Source organism: Sinocyclocheilus anshuiensis, unplaced genomic scaffold (genome assembly GCF_001515605.1).
Source record: "Sinocyclocheilus anshuiensis isolate Anshui unplaced genomic scaffold, SAMN03320099.WGS_v1.1 scaffold1230, whole genome shotgun sequence".
Lineage (NCBI taxonomy): Eukaryota > Metazoa > Chordata > Actinopteri > Cypriniformes > Cyprinidae > Sinocyclocheilus > Sinocyclocheilus anshuiensis.
Window position 1 is genome coordinate 642,987 of NW_015558637.1, and position 24,131 is coordinate 667,117.

The window sequence follows — 24,131 nt, forward strand, 5'->3', positions numbered from 1 at the left end:
TTAGAGAGTCAGACTCGTAACCCAAAGGTTGTGGGTTCGAGTCTCGTACCGGCAGGGATTGTAGGTGGGGGGAGTGAATGTACAGCGCTCTCTCCCAGCTTCAATACCACGACTGAGGTGCCCTTGAGCAAGGCACTGAACCCCCAACTGCTCCCTGGGCGCCGCAGCAAAAAATGGCTGCCCACTGCTCCGGGTGTGTGTTCACTGCTCTGTGTGTGCACTTTGGATGGGATAAATGCAGAGCACTAATTCCGAGTATGGGTCACCATACTTGGCCAAATGTCACTTCACTCTCACTCTCACTAAAAGTCAAATATCAGGCATATTCAGTTATTTTTAAGATAATTTCTCTCACATTCACTCAAAAATGCAATCTACAACTAATTTATGTAGTATGCTTCATGTACAGTGTGGTAATGCACATTAAGTTGTCGTAAAATTAAACTTCTAAGATGAAGATTTTTTTAAAGGTCTTTTATTAAATAAAATCTGAGAACTTCATATCTGAACTAAATGCAGTGAACGTGTAGCTAACAGGACAAGACTTGCCTTAAAAAAAAGGGGGCATTACATTCTCAATGCACAAAACTTTAAAAAATGTTCGTGGTTTTCCCAAGTTCAGTGGCCATACAAAGGACAAGTCTTATAGTTTAGGTGAATTAATTATTTGCAAAACAGAACACACTTAAATAAAACAATACTAATTTTTTAATTACTTGCTGAAAAAGAAGACAGTAAAGCTCAATTTTGAGCAGTTTATCCATTCGGTCTGAGGTTTCTTCAACATGAACAGCAGAGGGCAGCACTGTATCTTTAATAAAAGGGACTCAAGTCATGCACTGCAGATACAACAACCTGGATGTCAAGTTCAACCAGCAGCCATTTCAATAAGTGGGGCATTATGGGGAGGTAGTGTTTCTGCCAGCATGCTTTGGTACTGTTCATTAAGGCATCACAGGGTTTGTGGGGAAACTGTGCATTTATTGATGCATCATAACGCATGTTTTTCATCTCAGATGCAAAGTAGTGGTTTACGTCTCACAGCTTTTATTCCTTGTGCCAGTCAGTAGGCACATCACCCAACAATTAGAGTTTCTTTTCAGAGAACTAACTCAGAGCTTGGCTGAAGTCATCGGTGTTTGCAGAGGTTGGCAAGGAGGAGTCTCTCTCAGCTTCCTCATCATCCTGGATAAACCTCTGGTCCTCCCGCTCATCTCAAAATCCACATCTCGCCTGATTCAGATTACGCTCCTGAAAGAAAGTCTTCCCGAACTCATAAGTGCTGATCATTACGGCACAGGCGGGAGCAACTTTGATCACTCTTGGAAGAAAACCTGAAAAAAGCAAAGCTGTTAATTGAATGTATACAACATTATCCCTGACTGTTTAAACAATAAAAAACTTTTAAAGCTGTAATCTGTAATTTCAGATCCAGTTTGGTCCAACACAAATCTAACAACACTGTTCTATGCATGCAATATATTATACGTCCAAAAGATTACCATAAACTATAATATTATATGACTATAAACTATTGAGTTATTAATCCCGACTAAGACTGCATGATATAAGAAATACTGACATCACAATATTTAGATTTTTGGTGCTATATTTGCGATATGAAAAGGTACAGGAATTTCCACCAGATGACGCGAGTAGCTATATCTGGAAAGAATAATTCAAGAATGACTAGGGTGATTATTTGGGGAGTGCATCTGCATAAAAACATACAACTATACTTTACTGTACAATTACAATACTAATAGTTACGTCTTAATATCTTCATTTTCAAATGGTAAACAATTAAGCTTTTATTTTGACAAAAATACAAACAAAAATATGCGCGGACAGTTTCAGAACGCGCTGCTGAACATGAATTACACGTGTGTAAATGCCGCACTTCACTCTGAAACCAGTAGCGCAAAATGTTTACTGAAATAGCAGTCTGTGCAATTTGACAATCACAATATTGTCAAATATATCACAATATTGATTTTATTTCAAAATATCGTGCAGCCCTAATCCTGACCGTCACAAACAGGCCTCTTTTAACTGATGTCAATCTCTAGTTTGACTAGTAAAGTTATATAACTACTCTGACGTCACTATCACTAGATATTAGAGCTTACCTGCAAACAAACCCCTGTATCCCATGTCGATCCAGATATTCCTCATCATGTTCCATGTGGAGGACGGTTTCTTCACAGAAACTACTGCCAAAGGAAATTTGATGCCTGATAAATGTAATTAAATCTAGCTTAAGTAATCAGCTCCGAACTGTTTTTAAGTGAGCCGTCGCCTAATGATGACATATGTCACTCAACATGCAGGTTGCATTACTCCACTCTTTCTAATGTGTTAACAGGTGAAACTACAGAAGCTGCTATACCTCCAAGAGCCTCCATTTCTCCTAACTGGATTTGCTTGCGTGTTTTCACCACATCAAACGGCAGGGTCAGAATTGCAGCGATCTGTGTCAAAAAAATAAAATAAAATAAATAATGTATATATAGCTGATAACCCAGGATGGTATGAAAGACATTCTTTTTTTTTTTTTAACCAAGTTTAAAACCAGATTTAAAAATGTCAGTAAATACTTGCATAATGTATTTTGAATTTTCTTAAAGAAAAATATGCATCACCTTTTCCACAAATAAAAATATTAACACATACTTATTTCAACATTGATAATAAGAAGAAATATTTCTTGTGCAGCAAATTAATGATTTCTGAAGGATTGTGTGACACTGAAGACTTAAGTGATTGCTGCTGAAAATTCAGCTTTGCATCACAGGAATAAATTACATTTTACAATATATTCAAAGTGAAAACAGATTGTAGATTGTTTAGATTGTAGTGATATTTCACAACATTACTATGTATTACTGCATTACATTTTTGACTGATACTTCTTAGGGAGAAAAGCAACCAAACAAAAACTGTTCTTAAACATTATACAAATATAATTAATTGTACACTTAATGATTATTCACAAATCAATTCTATTTTCACTGCAAAACCAATACATTTCAATAATGTAGTAATGTTATGCAGTAAGAATATACAAAAAGTAACTTGACCATTAGTTAGATATCAGCTCAATTTTACTCATGTCCTCCATTCATCTGGGACAGAAGCTGACCCAGCATTTGTTCTCATGCAAAATGCCCTTATTTTTAATCAGTCAGGCCAGATAAGGTATCTCGCTCTATTTGTTCACATTGTTTTATCTTTTTTTTCTCACCATAGTCTTATGTAATCATTCATAAACTCCTCTATATTAATTTACAGCCATCAAATTCCTTCTTTTAATGCGTCACTTAAAGTAAAAGTCATCAATCATATTTGGCTTTTGAGAGTATACTCACTGCTCCTGAGATGGCCCCTGCTGTAAAACTGATGGTGAATGAGGTCTGTGGTGCCCTGTACCGCTCACACAGCTGTGCCTTCACTAGCTCATAGTTAAACCAGTACAGGGCTGAGGCAAAAAAACACAAAAACAGTCAAACATTGCATCTGGGGAACATCAGTTCACCATCACGCAGCCAGAGAGTGTACGGGTCACTGACCGGAAAAGGGCACGTCCCGTAGAACAGTGGGTCCCCAGCCTCTCCAGAGAGATAACCAGCCATCCTGAGCCACAGCCGAGCGGATACACACCATCAGCTCGCTGTACGGTAGCTTGCGGGATTGCATCTTTGTCCGAACTAACTCCAGAGGGCTGATCACAGACACCGCTCCCACTGAGCAGCACAGAGAGATGTCAATAACTTGACAACAGAGATCACACCACAGCAGAAACGATCGAACAGTACACTGGGAAAAGTACAACAAAAGTATGGATGCACTGATATTAAGATTTAGCCGTTTTTTGTCTAAATGCGTTTAAAATAACATTTAAATCAATCATTCTAAACACTACAAGTGAATTTAGACATCACAATATTATAATATGCAGTAAGAAAAAATTATTTTCATTTTGAGATTTGCAAAATATTACAATCTACCGTTCAAAAGTTTAGGGTCAGTAAGAATTTTCTTGAAAGAAATGAATACGGAATACTTTTATTCAAAAAGGATTAAATTGAACAAAAGTGACAGTAAAGATATTAATAATGTTTTTAAAAAAATAATTATAAATGCTGTTCTTTTGACCTTTCTATTCATCAAAGAATCCCCCCCAAAAAGTATTAAATTGTTTCCACAAAAAAAGAAGCAGCACAACTATTTTCAACATTAATAACATGTTTCTTTCTTTCTTGAGCAGCAAATCAACATATTAGAATGATTTCTCAAGGATCATGTGACACTGAAGACTGGGGTAATGATGCTGATAATGTAATAATTTTACATAATTATTGTTTTAATGTTTTTTGTTCAAATAAATGCAGCCTCAGCAATCATTAGAGATATCTTTCAAAAATATTCAGAAATCTTACCGACCCCAAATGTTTGAATGGTAGTGTATATATACTAGCAATATATTCTAGCTAATAATGTTAATATAATACATAAATTATCTTGAAATGAGTGTTAGATGGCAGCAAATGTAAATGTCAAAACAGGAGAAATGAGAACCCAATTAATATCCAAAACTGACTGATACATTAAATTAAACACCTCTACTATCAGCCAGTAACCAATATAGTACCCATGTATTCTGCTGTTTTTCAGAGTTATGTTTAGGGACACATGTAATATTATTATATGATCTTAATAATACACAGTACAATATGTACGGCAGTTTTGTAAAAGATGCTTGGATGAGACGGGAAGGATAAGTTCATACTCACATCTTGCTAACCCTCCTGCTATGAGGGGGATATGGTCCCCCTGATAGCCCATGCTGTAACGCAGGAAGTCTCGCAGCTGGTCATAACAGGTGAAATAGATGACTGTGGCAGGAACAGCCATCACCCTTCAAACACAAGGGTGAATTGAAAATAACTTGTGCACTAATTACAAATGTGTGTCATTTCAAAGATTCACATTTATTCTTATTTGCACTTATATATTGTTGCTCTTTTGTTAGTTTTGACTGCTTTTATTGTCCTCATTTGTAAGTCGCTTTGGATAAAAGCATCTGCTAAATGACTAAATGTAAATGTATTTGCTGTTGTGTCAGGCCATGCGCTCAAGTGATCTGACCCCAAAAAAAGATTACAGTGAACTTGATCCAGACGTTCAATCATTAACATGTTATTTATACATTTACAAAGTCAAAGGGTCATTTGCTTGCACAGTAAACAGCATGACTATGGTTTTTTTATTTACATATAATGACCCTTATGCGGCAGTTCTTTTAATGGATCACTTCAATACACTCGAGTCATCTGTCTGAATCAGTCTACCGAATCCTTCAATCAATGATCTTTGAATCTGTCAAATCATTTATTTAATGATCTACAAGTTATTACTTTTAGCAAAACACTGCACTTCAGTGCAGAATCAAAGTCGTTAGAATGAGCTAGAGCAGTGGTTTTCAAACTGGGGTCCGTGACGCAAAGCCAGGGGGTCCGCAGAATAATTTGCTATACTGTATTTTCCGGACTGCAACTCGCGTTTTTTATCTTCTGAAACGTGCTATGATTTATATTCCAAAGTGACTTATACAATGCATTAATATCAAATAAGCAAAGCGTAAAAACTTAAAAGTGGGCACTTCAAGGTTTATATAGCTAAATAATATTCCTCATGTCTGTTTGACAAGTAGACAGTATCGCAGAGTTTTCCTTCATTTTAGGAAGTGGTTCACATAGACCAAGACGGCAAGCGCATTTTTGTTTGTTTTCTTTATTTTACAAAAGCACTACGTTTCACTGTCATTTTGAAGGTGCACAAAATAAAAATAGACCGTTTTGAATGTCTTGCTCTTATCTGATGGATATCACTTTTTCTGCTGATATAAGGAATCCAAAGTGTTTCGCGCTGGCGCCTCCCGTGCACACAACATATCAGTTCTAGCACTGCAACTTGACATCACAGCCTCATCATCAGCAAACTAAATGAGACAACTAAACCTACAAAAGGTATTTGGTGACTCAATTTAACTTGTCTGTTGTACAATATGTAGGTTTTGCTGGTTAGCGTGAGCATGCCATGGTGTTTTTCCAAACACGTTTTTGCATATGTGAAGGATGCTGTTAGTAGATATTCAGACATGAGAGAAGTACAAAACCTTCTTTACATAATAAGTAGCATGATTCACTCATAAAAACGATTCATGCCAAATGAGAGGTTTGCGAGCCCACTATGTGGTTAAGTTTCAGTTTTTAGTAAGTAAGTTTAGTTTGTTATGGACATAGCCATAGGTGCCGATTTATGTTTCTGCTGGTGGGTACAAAAAACGAGCATTACATTTTTTTATAAAACACATTTTCACCGCTGTTTACACAAGTAAATGATAACCGGGCTAAGTTATCATACACATACGCAACAAATGCTTAACATATTTAAACATTCTCATTACTCAGTAATTCATTATACTGGGTGTTAGTTTTTTCTAGAGTAGGCTATACTCCGTTCGATGGTGCATTTGATGAATTCACTACACAAAATTTATCTTGCGAAGTAAAATGCATGCAATTACCAACCAAATAATACAAACATTCTTTCTATGAGGGTTGCGCTTCACTAAATAAAATTATTTAATAAATATGTTTACAAAAAGCACTTATTCGCGCGTACACAGGACAAAGTTTGAGTTACACGTAATATCTGAAGGAGCGCAGAGCCACGATCACTATATATATATATATATATATAAAATGGAGAGCAAGCCCACTGTAAGCCGAGAGATTCGTGCTGGCGCCCTCTCGTATCACAATAATGTACTCTCGACATTTGCCATTAAAATAATGCCAAAAACTGCCTCAAATGAACTATAAATACGAGTATAAAGTTGTAAAAGTTGCAATCCATTTCTTATTGGTTAAAATGAACGAAGAACTATCTTGTGTTTTTCACTAGCACCCACGGGATCGGCGCCTACGGCATTTAAAATAAATGTTGTTTGTAACGATCGGCACTATAATTAATTTTTTGATATACATATATATTCATTTATTTTTGTTCTGCTATGAATGCCACAAAATTTTAATGATTTGGAGTGAGGGGAAGTAAAATTCATGTTAGTTTTTATAATGTTTTTTCCCCCCTAACATTCGTTTTATTTAGACCTATTCAGTATTTAAATTATTTCTGAAAGTAATAGTAAAATGCGACTTACACACCGATGCAACTTATGTTTTGTTTTTTCCCCCCCTGACCTGGTGAAACTTTCCAGAAAATATGGTAAATTTAATTATTTTATGCTGTAGTATTAAAAAGTACATATACAATGGGGACCATTTGCACCAATAAAACATTCATATTATGTTCATTCCTCCTACCAACATTAAACTTTAGCCTTAAACACTGTTATAATTATGAGGGGGTCCTTGGAAAATCCTCTCCCCTGTAAGGGGTCCTTGGCTCCAAAAAGTTTGAAAACCCCTGGGCTAGAGTTACAGTACACACTTTATGAATAGACACACAAAAAAGGACTAGACTAGATCTGTTAGCACCTGTTATGACAGCATCTGTTTTTTATGTAACTGTACACTGGCATTATGATGCTGGACTTACAGTGTGGGAGGAAGTCCGCTCCACAAAGACCTGAGCCCCTCATTACGAGTAATCTTTACAAATGCATCCTGACAAACAAAAAGTGAATCAATCATAGGTTTGTGTGATTACAAAAACTTGGAATCAGAGTTTGGAAAGATGCGAATGATTTCTCACCACGGTCCCGCTGAAGTGGGTAGGGGTTTTGTACCAGCTGGAGCAGCTTGACATATTCTGACACACATAGACGTGGTCCATCAGCCCGTTACAATAGAGGAAGCATTTCCCTAAAAAGACAGACAAAATGCAGTAGCATGAATCTAATTTGTAATACTTTTGCGCATTTATTATCAATGGCCACAAGCACCCAAATTACTTAAGTGACTGCAGTGAACAATCATGGGAAAAAAAGACCCAATTTCTTTGTGAACTTTTATTTTCAATTGCAAAACACTTGATTTTTAATCTAGCAATTGGTTATGGTGGAATTTTACATAGAATAGGTTGTACACAAAGTTGTACACTATACATATTGTATGGATTAAAGTCAGAATTAATTGACAAATTCATCTATTTTATTAATGCATTTTATTGATCTGATTTGATATTGATCTGTGAATAATTCATCCATGCATATGTGCCTTTTTAAAAACAAATTATTATAACTCGATCTTCCAGTGAAACAACAGCAAGCTTGCATTCGGATCTGCCACCATCCAATCAGCAACCGATGAATAGGCAATGAAATCAACAACTGATGAATAGGCAATGATTTGTCACCACCCTACATTTTTGATAATCCGTTTCAATCAAATTTATGTCACAATATAAAAAAAAGAAGAACTGCCACTACTTCTGTTACCTTGCAACACTACCACAATATGGTTACAAAAAAACAAAAGATAATTATGAGGGGGTCCTTGGAAAATCCTCTCCCCTGTAAGGGGTCCTTGGCTCCAAAAAGTTTGAAAACCCCTGGGCTAGAGTTACAGTACACACTTTATGAATAGACACACAAAAAAGGACTAGACTAGATCTGTTAGCACCTGTTATGACAGCATCTGTTTTTTATGTAACTGTACACTGGCATTATGATGCTGGACTTACAGTGTGGGAGGAAGTCCGCTCCACAAAGACCTGAGCCCCTCATTACGAGTAATCTTTACAAATGCATCCTGACAAACAAAAAGTGAATCAATCATAGGTTTGTGTGATTACAAAAACTTGGAATCAGAGTTTGGAAAGATGCGAATGATTTCTCACCACGGTCCCGCTGAAGTGGGTAGGGGTTTTGTACCAGCTGGAGCAGCTTGACATATTCTGACACACATAGACGTGGTCCATCAGCCCGTTACAATAGAGGAAGCATTTCCCTAAAAAGACAGACAAAATGCAGTAGCATGAATCTAATTTGTAATACTTTTGCGCATTTATTATCAATGGCCACAAGCACCCAAATTACTTAAGTGACTGCAGTGAACAATCATGGGAAAAAAAGACCCAATTTCTTTGTGAACTTTTATTTTCAATTGCAAAACACTTGATTTTTAATCTAGCAATTGGTTATGGTGGAATTTTACATAGAATAGGTTGTACACAAAGTTGTACACTATACATATTGTATGGATTAAAGTCAGAATTAATTGACAAATTCATCTATTTTATTAATGCATTTTATTGATCTGATTTGATATTGATCTGTGAATAATTCATCCATGCATATGTGCCTTTTTAAAAACAAATTATTATAACTCGATCTTCCAGTGAAACAACAGCAAGCTTGCATTCGGATCTGCCACCATCCAATCAGCAACCGATGAATAGGCAATGAAATCAACAACTGATGAATAGGCAATGATTTGTCACCACCCTACATTTTTGATAATCCGTTTCAATCAAATTTATGTCACAATATAAAAAAAAGAAGAACTGCCACTACTTCTGTTACCTTGCAACACTACCACAATATGGTTACAAAAAAACAAAAGGAAAATAAACAAATTGCAACCTCAATAATCTTGGCTTGTATTTACACACCTACAGTATAGCAACCATGTGATGCTTTGACATTGGGGTTTTTCCAATAATTTAAAAGGATTTAGCGATTAGGACTGAGGTCTTAGATAAGAGGCTCTATAAATATTAGTGACCATGGCATTGACCATGCCGCGAATCCAGCCTTGGCGCAAACAAGCAGTCTTCCTACTATTTCTGGAAATTACATAAGACTTACAAAAGGTTCAAGGTAGGTCTACCTGGCATGGATTTTAGTTTGTCCTGATGAGTTCTTTTAATGGTCCACTGCTATAAACATGCTGAATAAATATTTATATACAGCAGAGCAGACCTCTGAAATGCATTTACTGAATGCATTTTTTCAACTTGTGGTATTTTGTGCACATTTGTCATGTCTGCTTGCAATGTGACCTTGTGTTTAACCTTCAGAGATGTTGTACATAAGCCAAAATGTTGTCCACACTATGTGATTTAGTTGTTTTGCAGAATGTGTTTGTAATTCTTTGAGTGGTAGTTAGAGAGTGTTAGTGAAGCGAGCTGCTCGGCTTTGGGAGGGGACCATGAGCACAGATGACAGTTCATGCAGTTCACATACTCACATTTTGAAGGGCGGATGACCCCAGCCCAGGGTCTTGACTCTGATGCTAGGGCTATAAGAGAGAGAGAAAGACAGCTCATAGGCCTCATGCTACATTTTGCATTTGCTATATGCACCATGTTATCAAAAGCTTACAGCAAGTTATTAGATATAAACTACCATTCAAATGTTTGGGGTCAGTACATTTTTTTTTACTGGTTATCCAGCAAGTATGCATTAAATTGATCAAATGTGACAGTAAAGACTAGAGCCCGACCGATATATCGCTTAGCCGATATTATCAGTCGATATGAGCCTGTCACCGATATATCGGTATCGGCGAATATGGCGCCGATATGAACATTTTTTTTTACAGAACATATAACGCAGATAAAATGCTTGAAATGATGTAATTACTTAGTTTGTCCAGTTTGTCACGCTCCATTGTTTGCTACTGGCGACCTAGATGAAACGCTTTAAAGCTTAAGTCTATGGAAAACCATTAAAACTTTGAATGGCCATATCTCCGTAACAGCGTGGCGGATCCGCACCAAATTCGGGGGATCCCTTCAGCTCGAGGAACCCACTCGAATGCGAATAGAGTGTACGTCTCGAGGCCCTCTTTTGAATGAGACCACCCCCGCGTCGATAGCCCCCGGGGTTCGGGAGTTACGGGCGGTTAAATTCGCAGTCCGGCGCCAACCAATCTAGCGATCCCGGGGGGGCTACCGACGCGCGGAGGGTGGCGTTCGAGAGGGCTCCTCGAGCTGAAGGGATCCCCCGAATTTGGTGGAGATCCGCCGGCGCATTCGCAAGATAGTGACACCAGTCAACACTTTCACTTCAGTAAGGAGGTCTCTTGTTCAGGTAGCAGCATTCAAGCGTTGTCTTATTCGACCGTAAATGCCCTGCGAAGTGGACTTCACATGATATTCCGCCATGACTCCAGTTCCAAGGGAACGTACACGTTACATTCAAAGGGCATTAAAGTGCGCGAGAAGTGAATTTATATTTATTTACAGAGGTAAATTATGTCACACTTCTCTAGTAAGTTTCGTCTGTGTGTGAAGACAGTAGCGCAAATCCGTGAATGAATGTTCCAAAGTGAAAAACTTCAACGGAATAAAGTTGAATGGAATTGAATTAAAGTTGAATAAACTTCAACTTTACTGTTCAGTGCACTGATGTCAGACTCATTTTGAATAAAGTTTATTGTTAAATTGTTAAATGCCCTGCCTCCATCATTACATATCTTTGTCACGTGATTACAAGTGTTTGATCACCACATTTGAGTGATCATTGCAAAAAATGTGTTTATGAATATACTGTATTCTATATATAGTACCAGTCAAATGTTTGAACACACGAATGGGAAAGTGTCCAAACTTTTGACTGGTACTGTACTATAATATACACAAAGAATATCGGCCGATATATCGATATCTGCCTTTTTTTTACTCCCAAATATCGGTATCGGCCCCAAAAAAACCCATATCGGTCGGGTTCTAGTAAAGACATTTATAATGTTCTGAAAGATTTCTATTTGAAATTCTATTTGAAATGCTTTTTTTTTTTTTTTACTTTCTATTCACCAAAGAATCCTAAAAAAATATCACGGTTTCCACTAAAATATTAAGCAGCGTAACTCTTTTTAACATTTATAATATGATAATTTAAATTGTTATTTCAGCACCAAATCAGCATATTAGAATGATTTCTAAAGGATCATGTGACACTGAAGACTGAAAAATTAGGTTTTGCCATCATAGGAATGAAAATAAAAATATAAAAAACATATACACTAAACTTTACAAATATTTCACAATATTACTGTTTCGTTCGATTTTTGATCAAATAAATGCAGCCTGGGTGAGACTTCTTTCAAATACAATTAAAAATCTTAAAAATCTGAATGACAGTGTAGCTTAATTTTTGCTGGTATAGAGCTGAAATAGGTCAAATTATTCTATCCCAGCTTAATATGCATTGACAAATTTGTACGTCAATGTTCCCAAAACATTTTAACACTGTAGTGCTATCAAAACTTTGCTTTGCTTGGATCATGACCGACCCAACATACAACCAGTGGGGTAAGTTTGGGGCAGGACTGAGTTTAGCAAGCACTGGCAAACAAGGGTGTTTTTAAGAAACCTGTTTGGAATCAGTCACTATTTTTGCTATTCTAATTGGTGATGTTATTAGCAAATAAAATCTTCACTTCAACATGGATGTTGAACTGGTGTGTCTAGAATAAATGCATGAAATTCACTGTTCAATCATCTGTCATTGTCTGTGAAAACTGAAGAGTTTAATATCTGTACCTTTATAGAGGGGAGCTTGCTGGGCTTGAAGTCTGATCTTCACTACATCCAGTGGTGTGACTGCAGAGAGAGAGAGGGAGAAAGAGAGAGTACAATTTTGTCTTCATTTTAATAAAAGTATTGTATTCAATTTTATAAGCATTATAATTCCATCTATAAAGCACAATGCTTGCACAAGCACAAAGCTTCAAATGTCAAATTAAACTCTAAAATGGGCGAATCAGTTACTTTACGAACACATAATTATGAAATATTATTACAGTTTAAAATAACTCAAGAAAACATTTCTTATTATTATAATTTTTGATCACTTTTTGGTCACTTTTAAACAATTTAATGCATCCTTGATGAATAAAAGTATTTAAAAAAAAACTGACTGACCCCATACTTGAAGTGTAATATGTGTGCATTAAAAAGAATCATGCACATTATTTTTTTCCCCACACACACACACACACACACACACACACACACACATAAAAAAAAAACATTATGCTAAAATCAGACAAATGCAGGAAATGATCTCACAAACATGTTCAGAATTAATACTGAATAGAGAAATGATTGTGCTGATTCTTTTCCTCACCAAAAAGAGATGTTAGTACAGCCCCAGTGCCAGACGCCAGCATCTGCTGCACAGGTGTAATAGCAGCCGAAGGCCTGACTGCAGGCCCTTCCCCCATCCTGCCGGCCCACCTGAAAAACAGAAAAAAGCTGTTTTACACATAGGCATTCTAGGCACATGCCTATGCTTGCTCGTCCAGGGGGGCCCAAACACAATAAAGAGATATATAATATTTTTGTTATACAATGGGATCTCTAAAACAGTAAAAGAACCAAAACCACAGAAGACATTGAGCAAATATATAACAAACAATAGGGTAAAAATGACAAACTATTTCCATGTCTTCCACCTTTTTTGTGTACAGAAAACACACTTTCCTTCTCCCGTTCTCTCCCACAGACGCACACAGACACAGTAGTTATACCGACATGCACTCGCGCACACACACACGGAGACTCGGACAGAAACTTGTTGTCAGCTCTGCCCCGCGAATTTCTTAATAAAATAGTTTCGCAGCGGAAAAGCTACATGACATTTCTCAGTAGCGAGGTTCTTGAAGCAGTTCAACTTAAAGATTCGCTAGACGCTGCTGCTGAACACTGCTGAGAGACGCACAGATGCAGGTATTCACACGTACTTAATCTCTCTCTCTCTCTCCCTCTCTCTCTCTAATAACTGCGTTAGACTGCATTAATAACTGCATTAGCCTGCATATCAATGGCTCAAGCCTCTGTTATTAGCTCTAAACTTACGTTTTGGAATTTGCAACGGAACGTGAGATGAGGTGAGAATTATTAGAGAAATAATGCACTCCCGAAGTGGTTATGTGGCCAAGACGCCGCGCCTATTAACGGAATGGTCTTTCTCAGTTCTCAAACAAATTAAGAATTACATTCGATTTTTATTGACTGAACTCAAGCGCTTATTGCGATAGAAAACACTTTAACGGTTTCACTGATTAAGAAATATTTTTGTTTGCTTGGGTGGTGGTAATATTAGGCCTATTATATTAATAGGGAAGGGGGGCCCAAAAATTTGTTTTGCCTATGTCACGAAAAAAGGTAAATCCGGCCTTGGGTCTACTGCATATATCAGTATAGACACAGGTGTTTAGGTCATAATTATTTTCATGGTCCTGTTTTTTAACTCCTACCATCAGGGAGACCTACTGACCTCCTCAATCCTCTGAATAACAACGTAATGTCATCTGCTCTTAAATAATGACATTTATGCAAACATGAATGCAGATATTAAGAGAAAGCAACCACTAGAGGCGGTGATGATCTTAATGGCTAAGCACAGCCTACTGATATCTTATCTATTGAGCACACAGCCGTGGGTGGGTCACCCTCCTCGTACCCTATACTAGTCCTGCAGAAGCCAGTAAACTACTTTACAAGAAACAATTCAGCGTGAGACTTTGACTGACACAAAGAGTGCAGTTTGGATGCATTCAGCATGCAGTATGTTCAGTGTCAGAGTTCTGGGTAGCTAGGAAACTTTAATCGATAGTTCATTCGAAATAAAAATTCTGTCATCATTTGCTCACCCTCATGTATGACTTTCTTTTTTCTGTTGTACATAAAAGAAGATATTTTAAAGAATCTTGGTAACCAGTTTTGGTTCCCATTGGCTTCCATAGTATGGACCAAAAATAAATCAATTAAAAAAAAAAGAATCAAAACTGTTTACTCATAAACATACTTCAAAATCTCTTCTTTTATGTTACACAAAGTCATACACAAGACATATGGAGATAGCAGCATACTAGTAGAGAGAAAACCCAAAAAGACTTTTTGGACTGGAGAATTTTAATCATTAAACTGGTGTTACCTCCTACAAACCTAAAAAAAACAAAAAAAAATGTAAAAGCTAAAGCAAATCACAGCTTTAGGCTACTGACACAGAAAGGAAAATCCATATGCAACTAACTAAAAGATCAACAGAGCAGATATTCATCTGTGAACTCAAAGTCGATCTTCATGTTGCCATGATGCATTTATGATGTACAGGCGGCTGCTGTTAATAACTCGTCATAGTCTTATGCTGCAGTGCTGTAATTTTGATCAACTCAAACATCTCAATCTATCTCATGTGTGTTACGAGACTCCAGAATAACAGTTGAAGTGCAGTCCATCATCTCTAGAGCTGCAAAACAAACCCCAAACAGCTCTCGTCTCACTACTTCACATCCCTTCATTGAAACCATCATCAAACACAACAACTCAGATGATGCAATACAAATAAAACTGCATATACATAAAAACAGGACTGTTGATACATGGGGGGAAATTACATTAGTTGAAAAAAACTATCATATCCACTTTAAAAATAATCCGAGACAAATTTCTAGACCTTACTAAATCATGACAATCTTAACTTTGGTTAATTCAGACAATGTATGTAGTAATAGTCCCTTAATGTCTAATCATAATTGCTAATCTTATTTTTTTTTCCTTATCTTCTAATTAACACCAGAATATTTTACTGAATAACATTTCAGGCATTTTAGATCAAATAATAATATGCCTGAAAATGGTATGACTGCTATCTTTAAGCCAAGAAAACGTCAGCCAAGATTCAAAAACAAAGAACAAAACGTGCTGTTAACTCAAAAGAAAGGAAGTTGATCAAATCATGGGTAACTTAGCTACAATTTTGCCTGTCCAGAAAAACAGAATCTAACTGGCCTGGTTACTAACTGTTACTGGTTACAAATAAAATGAAACGATTGTACAACATGATGGTGATATTAGATAACCCTCGATTATCTGTGCGGTAACGACTCTCTTCCATCGGTCTAGTTTCATTAGCTGTACGCTGATCGCATTTTTAACCGCAATGGCGCAAGATGGCACATTGTATACAGAGCAGTGATATCAATTCGGTGCTTTTGAGGCTAATGGTGCAGAAAGGGTGGGGTAATTAAGGAGTAATAGGGCAGATAACTCACCTTTCGTCTAAACCGGAGGGTTTTCGTGCATCGGTTCGGTTCGTGTCATTCTGAAGCGAGACTCTCCACCGCCGTGCTGTCGTATGAGGCGCGGGGCTGGACAAAAGTGAAGCGAACGCGGAGAGAGAGAGCGAGAGAGGCCGAGTGTGTCCGAGAGAGAGCGAGATGCGCGCGAGAGACTGAGTGCGTCGGAGAGAGAGCGAGAGAGCCCCCTTGTCCAAATACCCACACTTGCGGTCTTGGACAGGAAGTAAGTGTGCAAGTCTGTCCCATGTCTTCAAAATGCCAATGTGCAGTGCCCTTAATGGATACTAAATCCACACTATCTCGAATACCGCTCCAGAGCGCTATTCAAGGCTAAGTGTATCCCATCATGCATCATGTTCTGGAAATAAATCGTGAGACTTTTTGCCGAGATCTCGCGAGAGGTCACGGAAACCTTTCCAATGCAAGTTAAATATTAATATAATAATTAGATATTACATATAATTTGGTAGAAAAACACGTTTTATTGGTGCAAAGATGAGTAGTGGTGATATTTATTTTGTACAACATTTGCAACTGCTTTTTATCACTTAATTAGAAGCACCACAAATTAAAATTATGTCATGTTATAGGGACTACTGAACAGACATTTAGAAGTTGATTTTAAAATGCAAAGTATTTAAAATTTAAATTTAAATAAAGCTATGTAAACACTTGCATTTTTACAACACTACAAGTGTGTCCCATCAGGTAATGAAAAGTTCGACACACACTTGTGGTCTTCGTGCTCACTTGAACACTTGGGCCAAATACAGGAAATACGTCATATAAGTAGTCAAGTGCAAAGACCGCACGTGTGGGTATTTGGACAAGGCTAATGAGTTGTTCTGTGAGAAGTTCTGTGGTGTAAAACGCAACACCTGCAATTTCGCTTCACTTTTGTCCAATCCGGCGCCTCATATTGGAGCGTCTCAATGCGCACAGCAGCGCAGCGGGTGTACATGAAAACCACTCTGCGCCCCTGGCGGCCGATCTGCTGCCAAATACACTAACGGTTTAGGGTTGTTTTTGTCATGAAGCGAGAAAAATGGCGTAAATCATGTCACGTTTTACTTAAAGGGGTCATATGATGCGATTTCAATTTTTCCTTTCTCTTTGGAGTGTTACAAGCTCTTGGTGAATAAAGAAGATCTGTAAAGTTGCAAAGACTAAAGTCTCAAATCTCAAGTAAAAGTACCATTACCTTCCAAAAAATGTAGTGTGAGTAGAGTAAAAGTACTTGTCCAAAAAACTACTTGAGTAAGAGTAAAAGAGTAGCCTATTTAAAAGTACTCATGAGTATTGAGTAGTGAGTACTGAGCTGTGGATTCTTCCCCTTCATAATAAACGCTGTACACCGCAATTAAAAACATTGTACATTCTGTAATTCACATTATCTTATTTGTCATAAAGAATGAAGAATATCTATCATCCAGCAGTTGTAATTTTGACTGCCAACTCTTTAAAAAACATCAAAACAGCACGGAAACAGGATTCAGTTGAAGAAAAGATTAAAGTTATTCTCATACAATCATCCCCATTTCAATTATAAAGTTTGAAAAAATAGATTTAAAATCATATGTGAGGCCACTGAGACAGCATGCTGTTGTTGCACATAAAATATTAATGTTTAGATGCACTTACTAGATGAAGGCGGATTGTATAAAATGGATTTTTTTTAAAAAACGTTTATTAATGAGCTGCAGTTTCATTACATCACGCGCTGGCACAGATGCAGTATATTAACGCCACGGGTCATCAATAAGGTGCTATATATACAGTATACACACATATTATGTAAACACAAACTTTTATTTTGGATGTGATTAATCGATTTGACATCACTATAGAGAGAGAGAGAGAGAAATAGATGAGATATACTATAGATGAGTCCCAGGCACAGTATGAGGACAAGGCGGATTCAATCTTCGAGCTCCCATCAGAAACTAAACGACAAGGTAATTTCTGCCAACTGACTGGCCAGCCACAAGAGAATGATTCACTGCGATGGCTTCCACATACACTTTGAGCCTTGGAAGGGGTGCGCCCCTTATCCAGCAGCTCTTGTAGAAAGGTTAGCACGAAGGACACGTCACAAGAGGACGGGTCCTCGTTCTGTGCTGCACACCTGTCAGAGAAGACTGACCATTTAAGGGTGTAGGTGTCTCGTAAATGGGGCTCTAGCCTCCAAAATGTTATTAGTCTCACTCGCAGGGAGTTACTGTATAAAGACACCTGGCAAGGAGCCAAACATGAAGGCTCCACAGCTCTGCATGCCAAATCATGGTCTGTCCTCAGTGGTATCGGCCAGGGGTCAGCTTGGGGAACCGCATCTGATTCCTCCAGAGTGGGGCCACCAGGAGGACCAAACATCACAAACGTTGAACAAATCAGGCTTCAGTATCAGAGTAAACAGGAGTTTACCCCATTAGCATGTAATGCAACACTCGTTCCCTTATCTCAGGGAAGGTTAGTAACCGGAGCGTTCCTTTATAATCACTAAAAAACTCACTCGCTTCAGTTCATCGCGATCTCACAAAGTTCCATTATAATAATCAATGAAACTCTCTACACCGCACCATAAATCTCTTATTTGCATCGTGTCTATGTCTACACTTTGTTACAATAAGAGGATTCATAAATGTGCAGGAAAAATATCCGGCGTTTTGAGGGGTGAGTGTATTCTGACCAATTTGAACACAATGGCCAATCAGAGGTGTTCAAGAAATCAACAGATATGTCTGTGGGTGATTGGCTATGATGCTCAACAGTGCAAAACACGTTGTAAATAGAAACTTTTGATGCTTTCAGGAGCACAAATACAAATAAGCACTGCCGTTTACCAAATCTGTTTCGCCAGTATTATTAGTTTCAACTGAGGGTGCTCTTGATTTCGTTTGAGGGTGCTTTTCACATACTTTTTTTTTTTTGCTTATTAGCATGCCTATTGTTAACATATTGGCTGTTTATTAGTACTTATATAGCACATTCTGCAGGACCATAATCTACATCCTTAATCCTACCCAATACCTAAATTTAACAACTACATTACTATTAATAAGCTGCAAATTAGGAGTTTATTGAGCAAAAGTCATAATTAATGGTTTGTTAGCGAGAATTTAATTCACACTTAATTTAATTTAATAACACTTAAAATAAAGTGTGACCCGTGAGTCTCGCGCTAAATGCAGCCCTTATCTTAATAGGGAAATATGATATGCTTCCTCCTAGCAGTTTCCCCAAACACAAGAAGAAAAAAATTACCAAACTGTGAGGTGAAATGCTTAGTTAACACATCATTTTGTTGGAAAAATCCTTAATAGTTTTCTTTAAATGTTGTTTGCCTTTCCATATGTCCCTCAGATTCTTATGAAATTTGGCACCCCACTTCAGATTTTTCAAGGAGACCAATGCCATCCCAGACCAAAGTCGTCAAAACTTTAGGGTCAAGTAAAAACTAGTTTTATACACTGGCAGTTCAAAGTTTAAAATATATGTTTAGACCCGGATAACTTGCTTTGACTAAATTAATTTCACTGGTCATGTATAAAATTGTCAAAGAACAAAAAGCATTAAACAAAATAACTTCTTTTTGTGTTCATCAGATTAAAGAAAATAATATAGGTTTGGATGGAAATTTTTTGGGTGAATTATCCCTTTAGAAATACAGCTTTTCCATCATCAGTCATGGCTATAAACAAATTCACTTTTACATATAATTCAGTTGCAACCCATCAAAATGCACAGAACAGAAACAAAGGCTTGTTTTCAGCCATGCAACCTCAAAAGGTTTATTAAAAGGTTTCCCTCTCAAATCCTGAGAGATCACTTCCCTCACACAAGCATGCAATAAACTAATTAACTTTATAAGCTTGTCTTGTTTTTACATGCAGAGCAATCACAATCCAGGGGTGTATTCCAGAAAGGTTTAAGACACTAAAACTTGAACTCTGAGTAGACTTACCGAGATGGGAAATTCTGAGTTTTCAGTTAAAGAACAGCTGAATTGAGTTAGTTCATTCAACTCTGGGTGAGGTCAACCATTTTTAACAATATTCAAGAGTTTAAAAAAGTGATGGAATCTAAACCGTGTGGGTCTGCATTACCACTTGGTTGTTTATTGCAGCGTTTATACAGTTGTTAATACTGTTCACAAATGGGTGAAAAATTAGTGATGTAACACTTGGTATGATAACACTCATTCTTACAACGTGAACTGTTCAAACTTCAAACAAGACAGATGACCCTAAACACCCTTAATAAGAATATTGTTTTGATGACAATAATGGGAGATTATAAACCTTAAGCTATGTATGCAATCAATTAAAAAAAATTAATATGTCTCAAGTAATAATACAAAATAAGAACCCAAAGCCAACAGAAATAAGGCAAGGACCACTTTGTGAGATTTGTACAGATTTATTTGCGAAAACAAAGAAAGCTTAGAATCTGAGCTTCTGGAAGAACCATTTGTTCTTGCCCGTCTTGTACCTATAAAAGAAAACATTCACTATCATCAATGTATCACCACATGTAGGACAATGCATGCTTATCATATTGAGTGTATCAAAGAAAACAATGTCCAGTGCCCAACAAGATCAAACTGTTCCTACAGTCATCTCTGAACAGAAGCTAAAGTCAGCAAGACACTCTTTTTTTCTGCATCAAACTTAGGACTTCACTAAATTTAGGACTACACTAAAATAAAGTTTTAATCTAGCTCTTAACATAACATGTAAGCATTAATCAATAACATACAATTTAATTGTAAAATTAAGTAGTTGAGATCTGGTGACAAAAACATACCTCTCCTCAAACTTAACCTTGGCCTCTCTCCTGGCTTTGCGCTTCAGAGCAGGATCTCTGAACACATCCTTGTTGACAACAGTTTTGTCCAGAGGAATGTCAACAGAGTATCTGAGGAAAGATGATGCACTGATTAGACAAATGTACATAATTAAATCCTGCCGATTTTAAAGTGGTCAAATTAAACCCTAAATTTATAAAACAATATCAATACAGGTACACCCGAGACACATCTATTAATTAGTATTTGCAACTGCTTAAGTTTCATCAAGAAAGCACCACATCAACAAATCTGTATGTGACTCTGGGTATTATAAAGGATGTGGAATTATATAGTACACCAATTAGACAAGTATAACCATAATTCAATCTGAATCAGTCATCAAAAGTTGCGTCTATATCCACTACTGTTCAAAAGTTAAAGGAACACTCCACTATTTTTGAAAATAGGCTCATTTTCCAACTCCCCTAGAGTTAAACAGTTGAGTTTTACCGTTTTCAAATCCATTCAGCCGATCTCCGAGTCTGGCGGTAGCACTTTTAGCTGTAGCTTAGCATAGATCATTGAATCTGATTAGACCGTTAGCATCTCGCTCAAAAATGACCAAAGAGTTTCGATATTTTTCCTATTTAAAACTTGACTCTTCTGTAGTTACATTGGAATGAGAGTATAGTTCCTAGTCATATCGGCCTAGAAAATCGCAACTTTTCATTTTCCGTCGGTCTTAGTACACGATGTAACTACAGAAGAGTCAAGTTTTAAATAGGGAAAATATCGAAACTCTTTGGTCATTTTTGAGCGAGATGCTAACGGTCTAATCAGATTCAATGATCTATGCTAAGCTGCAGCTAAAAGTGCTACCGCCAGACCCGGAGATCGGCTGAATGGATTTGAAAACTGTAAAACTCAACTGTTTAACTCTAGGGGAGTTCGAAAATGAGCCTATTTTCAAAAATAGTGGAGTGTTCCTTTAAAGGTCAACAGGGCTTTCTTTGGAAAAGTGATTTTATTCTCCATGTTCTCAATTGATCAAATCACAAGTAAAGACCTTCATAATATTACAAAAGATTTCTGTTTCAAATACATGCTGCTTACTTTCCATTCATTGAAGAATTAAAAAAAAAAAAAAAGTCAGCACAACTATTCTCAAAATAAACAAGAAATGTTTCTTGAGCAGCAAATGATTTCTGAAGGATCATGTGACACTGAAGGCATGGCTGCTGAAAATTCAAATTTACCATCATAGGAATAAACTATTTTAAAATGTTACAATAGTAAACAGTTCTTTTAAATTTTAGCAGTATTTCACAATATTGCCATTTTTTTACTGTATTTTTGATCAAATAAATGCAGCCTTGGTGAGAATAAGAGGACTTGTGTCAATAGACAGAAAGTGTTACTCTGAAAACATTAGTCAATTCCAATAGAGAACCTGAATGAATTTGTGCACAGACGTCACTCTGACTGTGCAGGGTCTGCATACCTGGTTGGCATCAGATGGTTGTAGTTGAACACCTTCACAAAGGCCTTGATCTTGGACCTCTTGGCAATCTTCTTCTTGCCCATGGTTGTTGTGACTTTACGAGGATAACGATCAATGCCTGCGACCAGAGCATGGCTGTAAGGACGGTCTGAGGTGCCATCATCAATGTTCTGCCACGAGAAACAGAGCACAACACTGTCAATATACAAACTCTCAACGTGTTATACTCAAACATCTTTTACTTGATACTGTGAAACATTAAAAGTACCTTGACAATCACAGCCTTGCGTCCGGCATACCGTCCAGCCAGGACCATCACCACCTTACCAGGTTTCATAAACTTGCCCATCGCTGAAAAACATGTGTACATTACATTAGCTCCAAAAGCAAAACCAGAATACAAGACAAGTAGCACAATACAAGCACTTAGTGTAGCCAAACCTCTTACAATGAGAAAAATAATAATAACGCAACAAAATAACTTGTCATAGTTAAAAAGATGCAATAAATGCAACTTGTTTCTTCTGGGCAGCACGTTTATAAAACAAGATCGATCTAGGCATAGCACTATGCTAACTGGTAATTATACAGCTGTATTAACAAGGCGGAATAAATATCCTAGCCCTTCCACAACGGAACTTTATTTGATCTTTATTCACATATTAATTTGTTTCTTGCACACGTGCAATAATAAACGCAGCTCCTCAGCCATCGACGGACAGTTAAGCTTTCATGTCACTAGCAGACAAGAGACGGAACGAATTCTAAACCCATCATCTTTCAAAGCAGGCAACATATTCAGACAATACACACTTTAGATAGTCGTCAGGGGTATTCGCTCTGTAAGTAACATGAAAGGAAGCCCGCGGGCCTTATTTCTTTATAGATGTTCATGGATTATTTTCTCGCGTATGAAACTTACTGATGGTGCTCAATAGCCGACGATAACGGGAAAGGAAGTAGAAAGAGCGAGCGTGACCCTTGACACCGACGGCCAGTGACGTATTTCCGTCCATTTGTTCAGTAGACTTTGGTAAAGTAGAATGTACCCCTCTACAAAAAAAAATAAAAAAAAAATAAAAATAAAACATACAAAAAATGTACCCCTCTACTGCAGAGTCTGTACGAAACACATGTAAGTTTCACATATGCGGGCACGTGTAGACTCAGACTCAAAAAAATAAGAAATGCCTTCCTTGCAACTTAGTTCGTTTGTGCGATGTTGATTTAAAATGACAGGAAAATACACTCAGTGATTTAGTTTCAATTCGGACAACTTCAAAAAAAAAACAAAAAAAAAAACAATATATATATATATATATATATATAAACATAACAAAAGTGTTTCTCAATGCACCACAAAATGCCCATCATTATATTTTCAGAAAACTTTAATTATTGCATAAATTGAATAGTTTTACTGTAATTATTTGATTCTGGAAATACCTCATGTGTATGATAAAGTGTATGGGCTATTTATAATAAAAAATTCAATTATAATGATAATAATAATTAAAGAAATACACTTGTACGCTACTATGTACTTTTGTGACTTTCTTGTCATTTTATTCTAATTATAGCTATAATTTTAATTTTCTAACTATAGCTTAATTTTAAACTCAATTTAGAGTTCTACATCGTCCTACCTCAATTCAAATTCAGAATTTAAATGGGAATTTCTTGTAATTCTAATTCCTTGAGTTTACATTCAATTTACAGTTCTACAGTTTTCAGAAATCCAAAAACTGAAATGGAATTCAATTTGATAGAAGACATTTCT

At 36.9% G+C, this 24,131-nt stretch overlaps 2 protein-coding genes across 5 annotated transcripts; both read right to left on the bottom strand.

Annotated features, from left to right (window-relative positions):
- Positions 1-558: 558 nt before the first annotated feature.
- LOC107680864 (solute carrier family 25 member 39) lies at positions 559-16,208 on the bottom strand. Of its 4 annotated transcripts, none has more exons than XM_016476926.1 (12): positions 16,035-16,208; positions 13,106-13,213; positions 12,520-12,579; positions 10,221-10,271; positions 8,869-8,978; positions 8,713-8,780; positions 4,794-4,918; positions 3,570-3,743; positions 3,369-3,478; positions 2,390-2,471; positions 2,130-2,234; positions 559-1,334 (listed from the first exon to the last, which is right to left on the bottom strand). In XM_016476926.1, exons 2-12 carry the CDS (start codon positions 13,200-13,202, stop codon positions 1,216-1,218), a joined length of 1,101 nt encoding a protein of 366 aa, XP_016332412.1. In that variant the 5' UTR covers positions 13,203-13,213; positions 16,035-16,208; the 3' UTR covers positions 559-1,215. The 4 variants fall into 4 exon arrangements, with proteins under 4 accessions (XP_016332412.1, XP_016332411.1, XP_016332415.1 ...); XM_016476925.1 differs by having other exon boundaries at positions 13,106-13,215; positions 16,038-16,207; XM_016476929.1 differs by having other exon boundaries at positions 2,130-2,210; positions 13,106-13,215; positions 16,038-16,206.
- A 4,256-nt stretch (positions 16,209-20,464) lies between these two features.
- Positions 20,465-23,364, bottom strand: rpl27 (ribosomal protein L27). Its single transcript, XM_016476930.1, has 5 exons — positions 23,274-23,364; positions 22,620-22,702; positions 22,352-22,521; positions 20,868-20,978; positions 20,465-20,552 (listed from the first exon to the last, which is right to left on the bottom strand). The coding sequence occupies exons 2-5, from the start codon at positions 22,698-22,700 to the stop codon at positions 20,504-20,506; spliced, it is 411 nt and encodes a 136-aa protein (XP_016332416.1). The 5' UTR covers positions 22,701-22,702; positions 23,274-23,364; the 3' UTR covers positions 20,465-20,503.
- Between the last annotated feature and the right edge of the window lie 767 nt (positions 23,365-24,131).

Excerpts from the sequence above, each read along its gene's own strand:
- rpl27 (XM_016476930.1), bottom strand. The coding sequence starts at position 22,700 with ATGGGCAAGTTTATGAAACCTGGTAAGGTGGTGATGGTCCTGGCTGGA. Across the intron at positions 22,522-22,619 it reads GCAAGGCTGTGATTGTCAAG|AACATTGATGATGGCACCTC; the intron begins GTACTTTTAATG and ends TTCTCGTGGCAG. Across the intron at positions 20,979-22,351 it reads AACCATCTGATGCCAACCAG|ATACTCTGTTGACATTCCTC; the intron begins GTATGCAGACCC and ends ATCTTTCCTCAG.
- LOC107680864 (XM_016476926.1), bottom strand. The coding sequence starts at position 13,202 with ATGGGGGAAGGGCCTGCAGTCAGGCCTTCGGCTGCTATTACACCTGTG. Across the intron at positions 4,919-8,712 it reads AGCGGACTTCCTCCCACACT|GGTGATGGCTGTTCCTGCCA; the intron begins GTAAGTCCAGCA and ends TTGTGTTTGAAG. Across the intron at positions 1,335-2,129 it reads ATACAGGGGTTTGTTTGCAG|GTTTTCTTCCAAGAGTGATC; the intron begins GTAAGCTCTAAT and ends TGCTTTTTTCAG.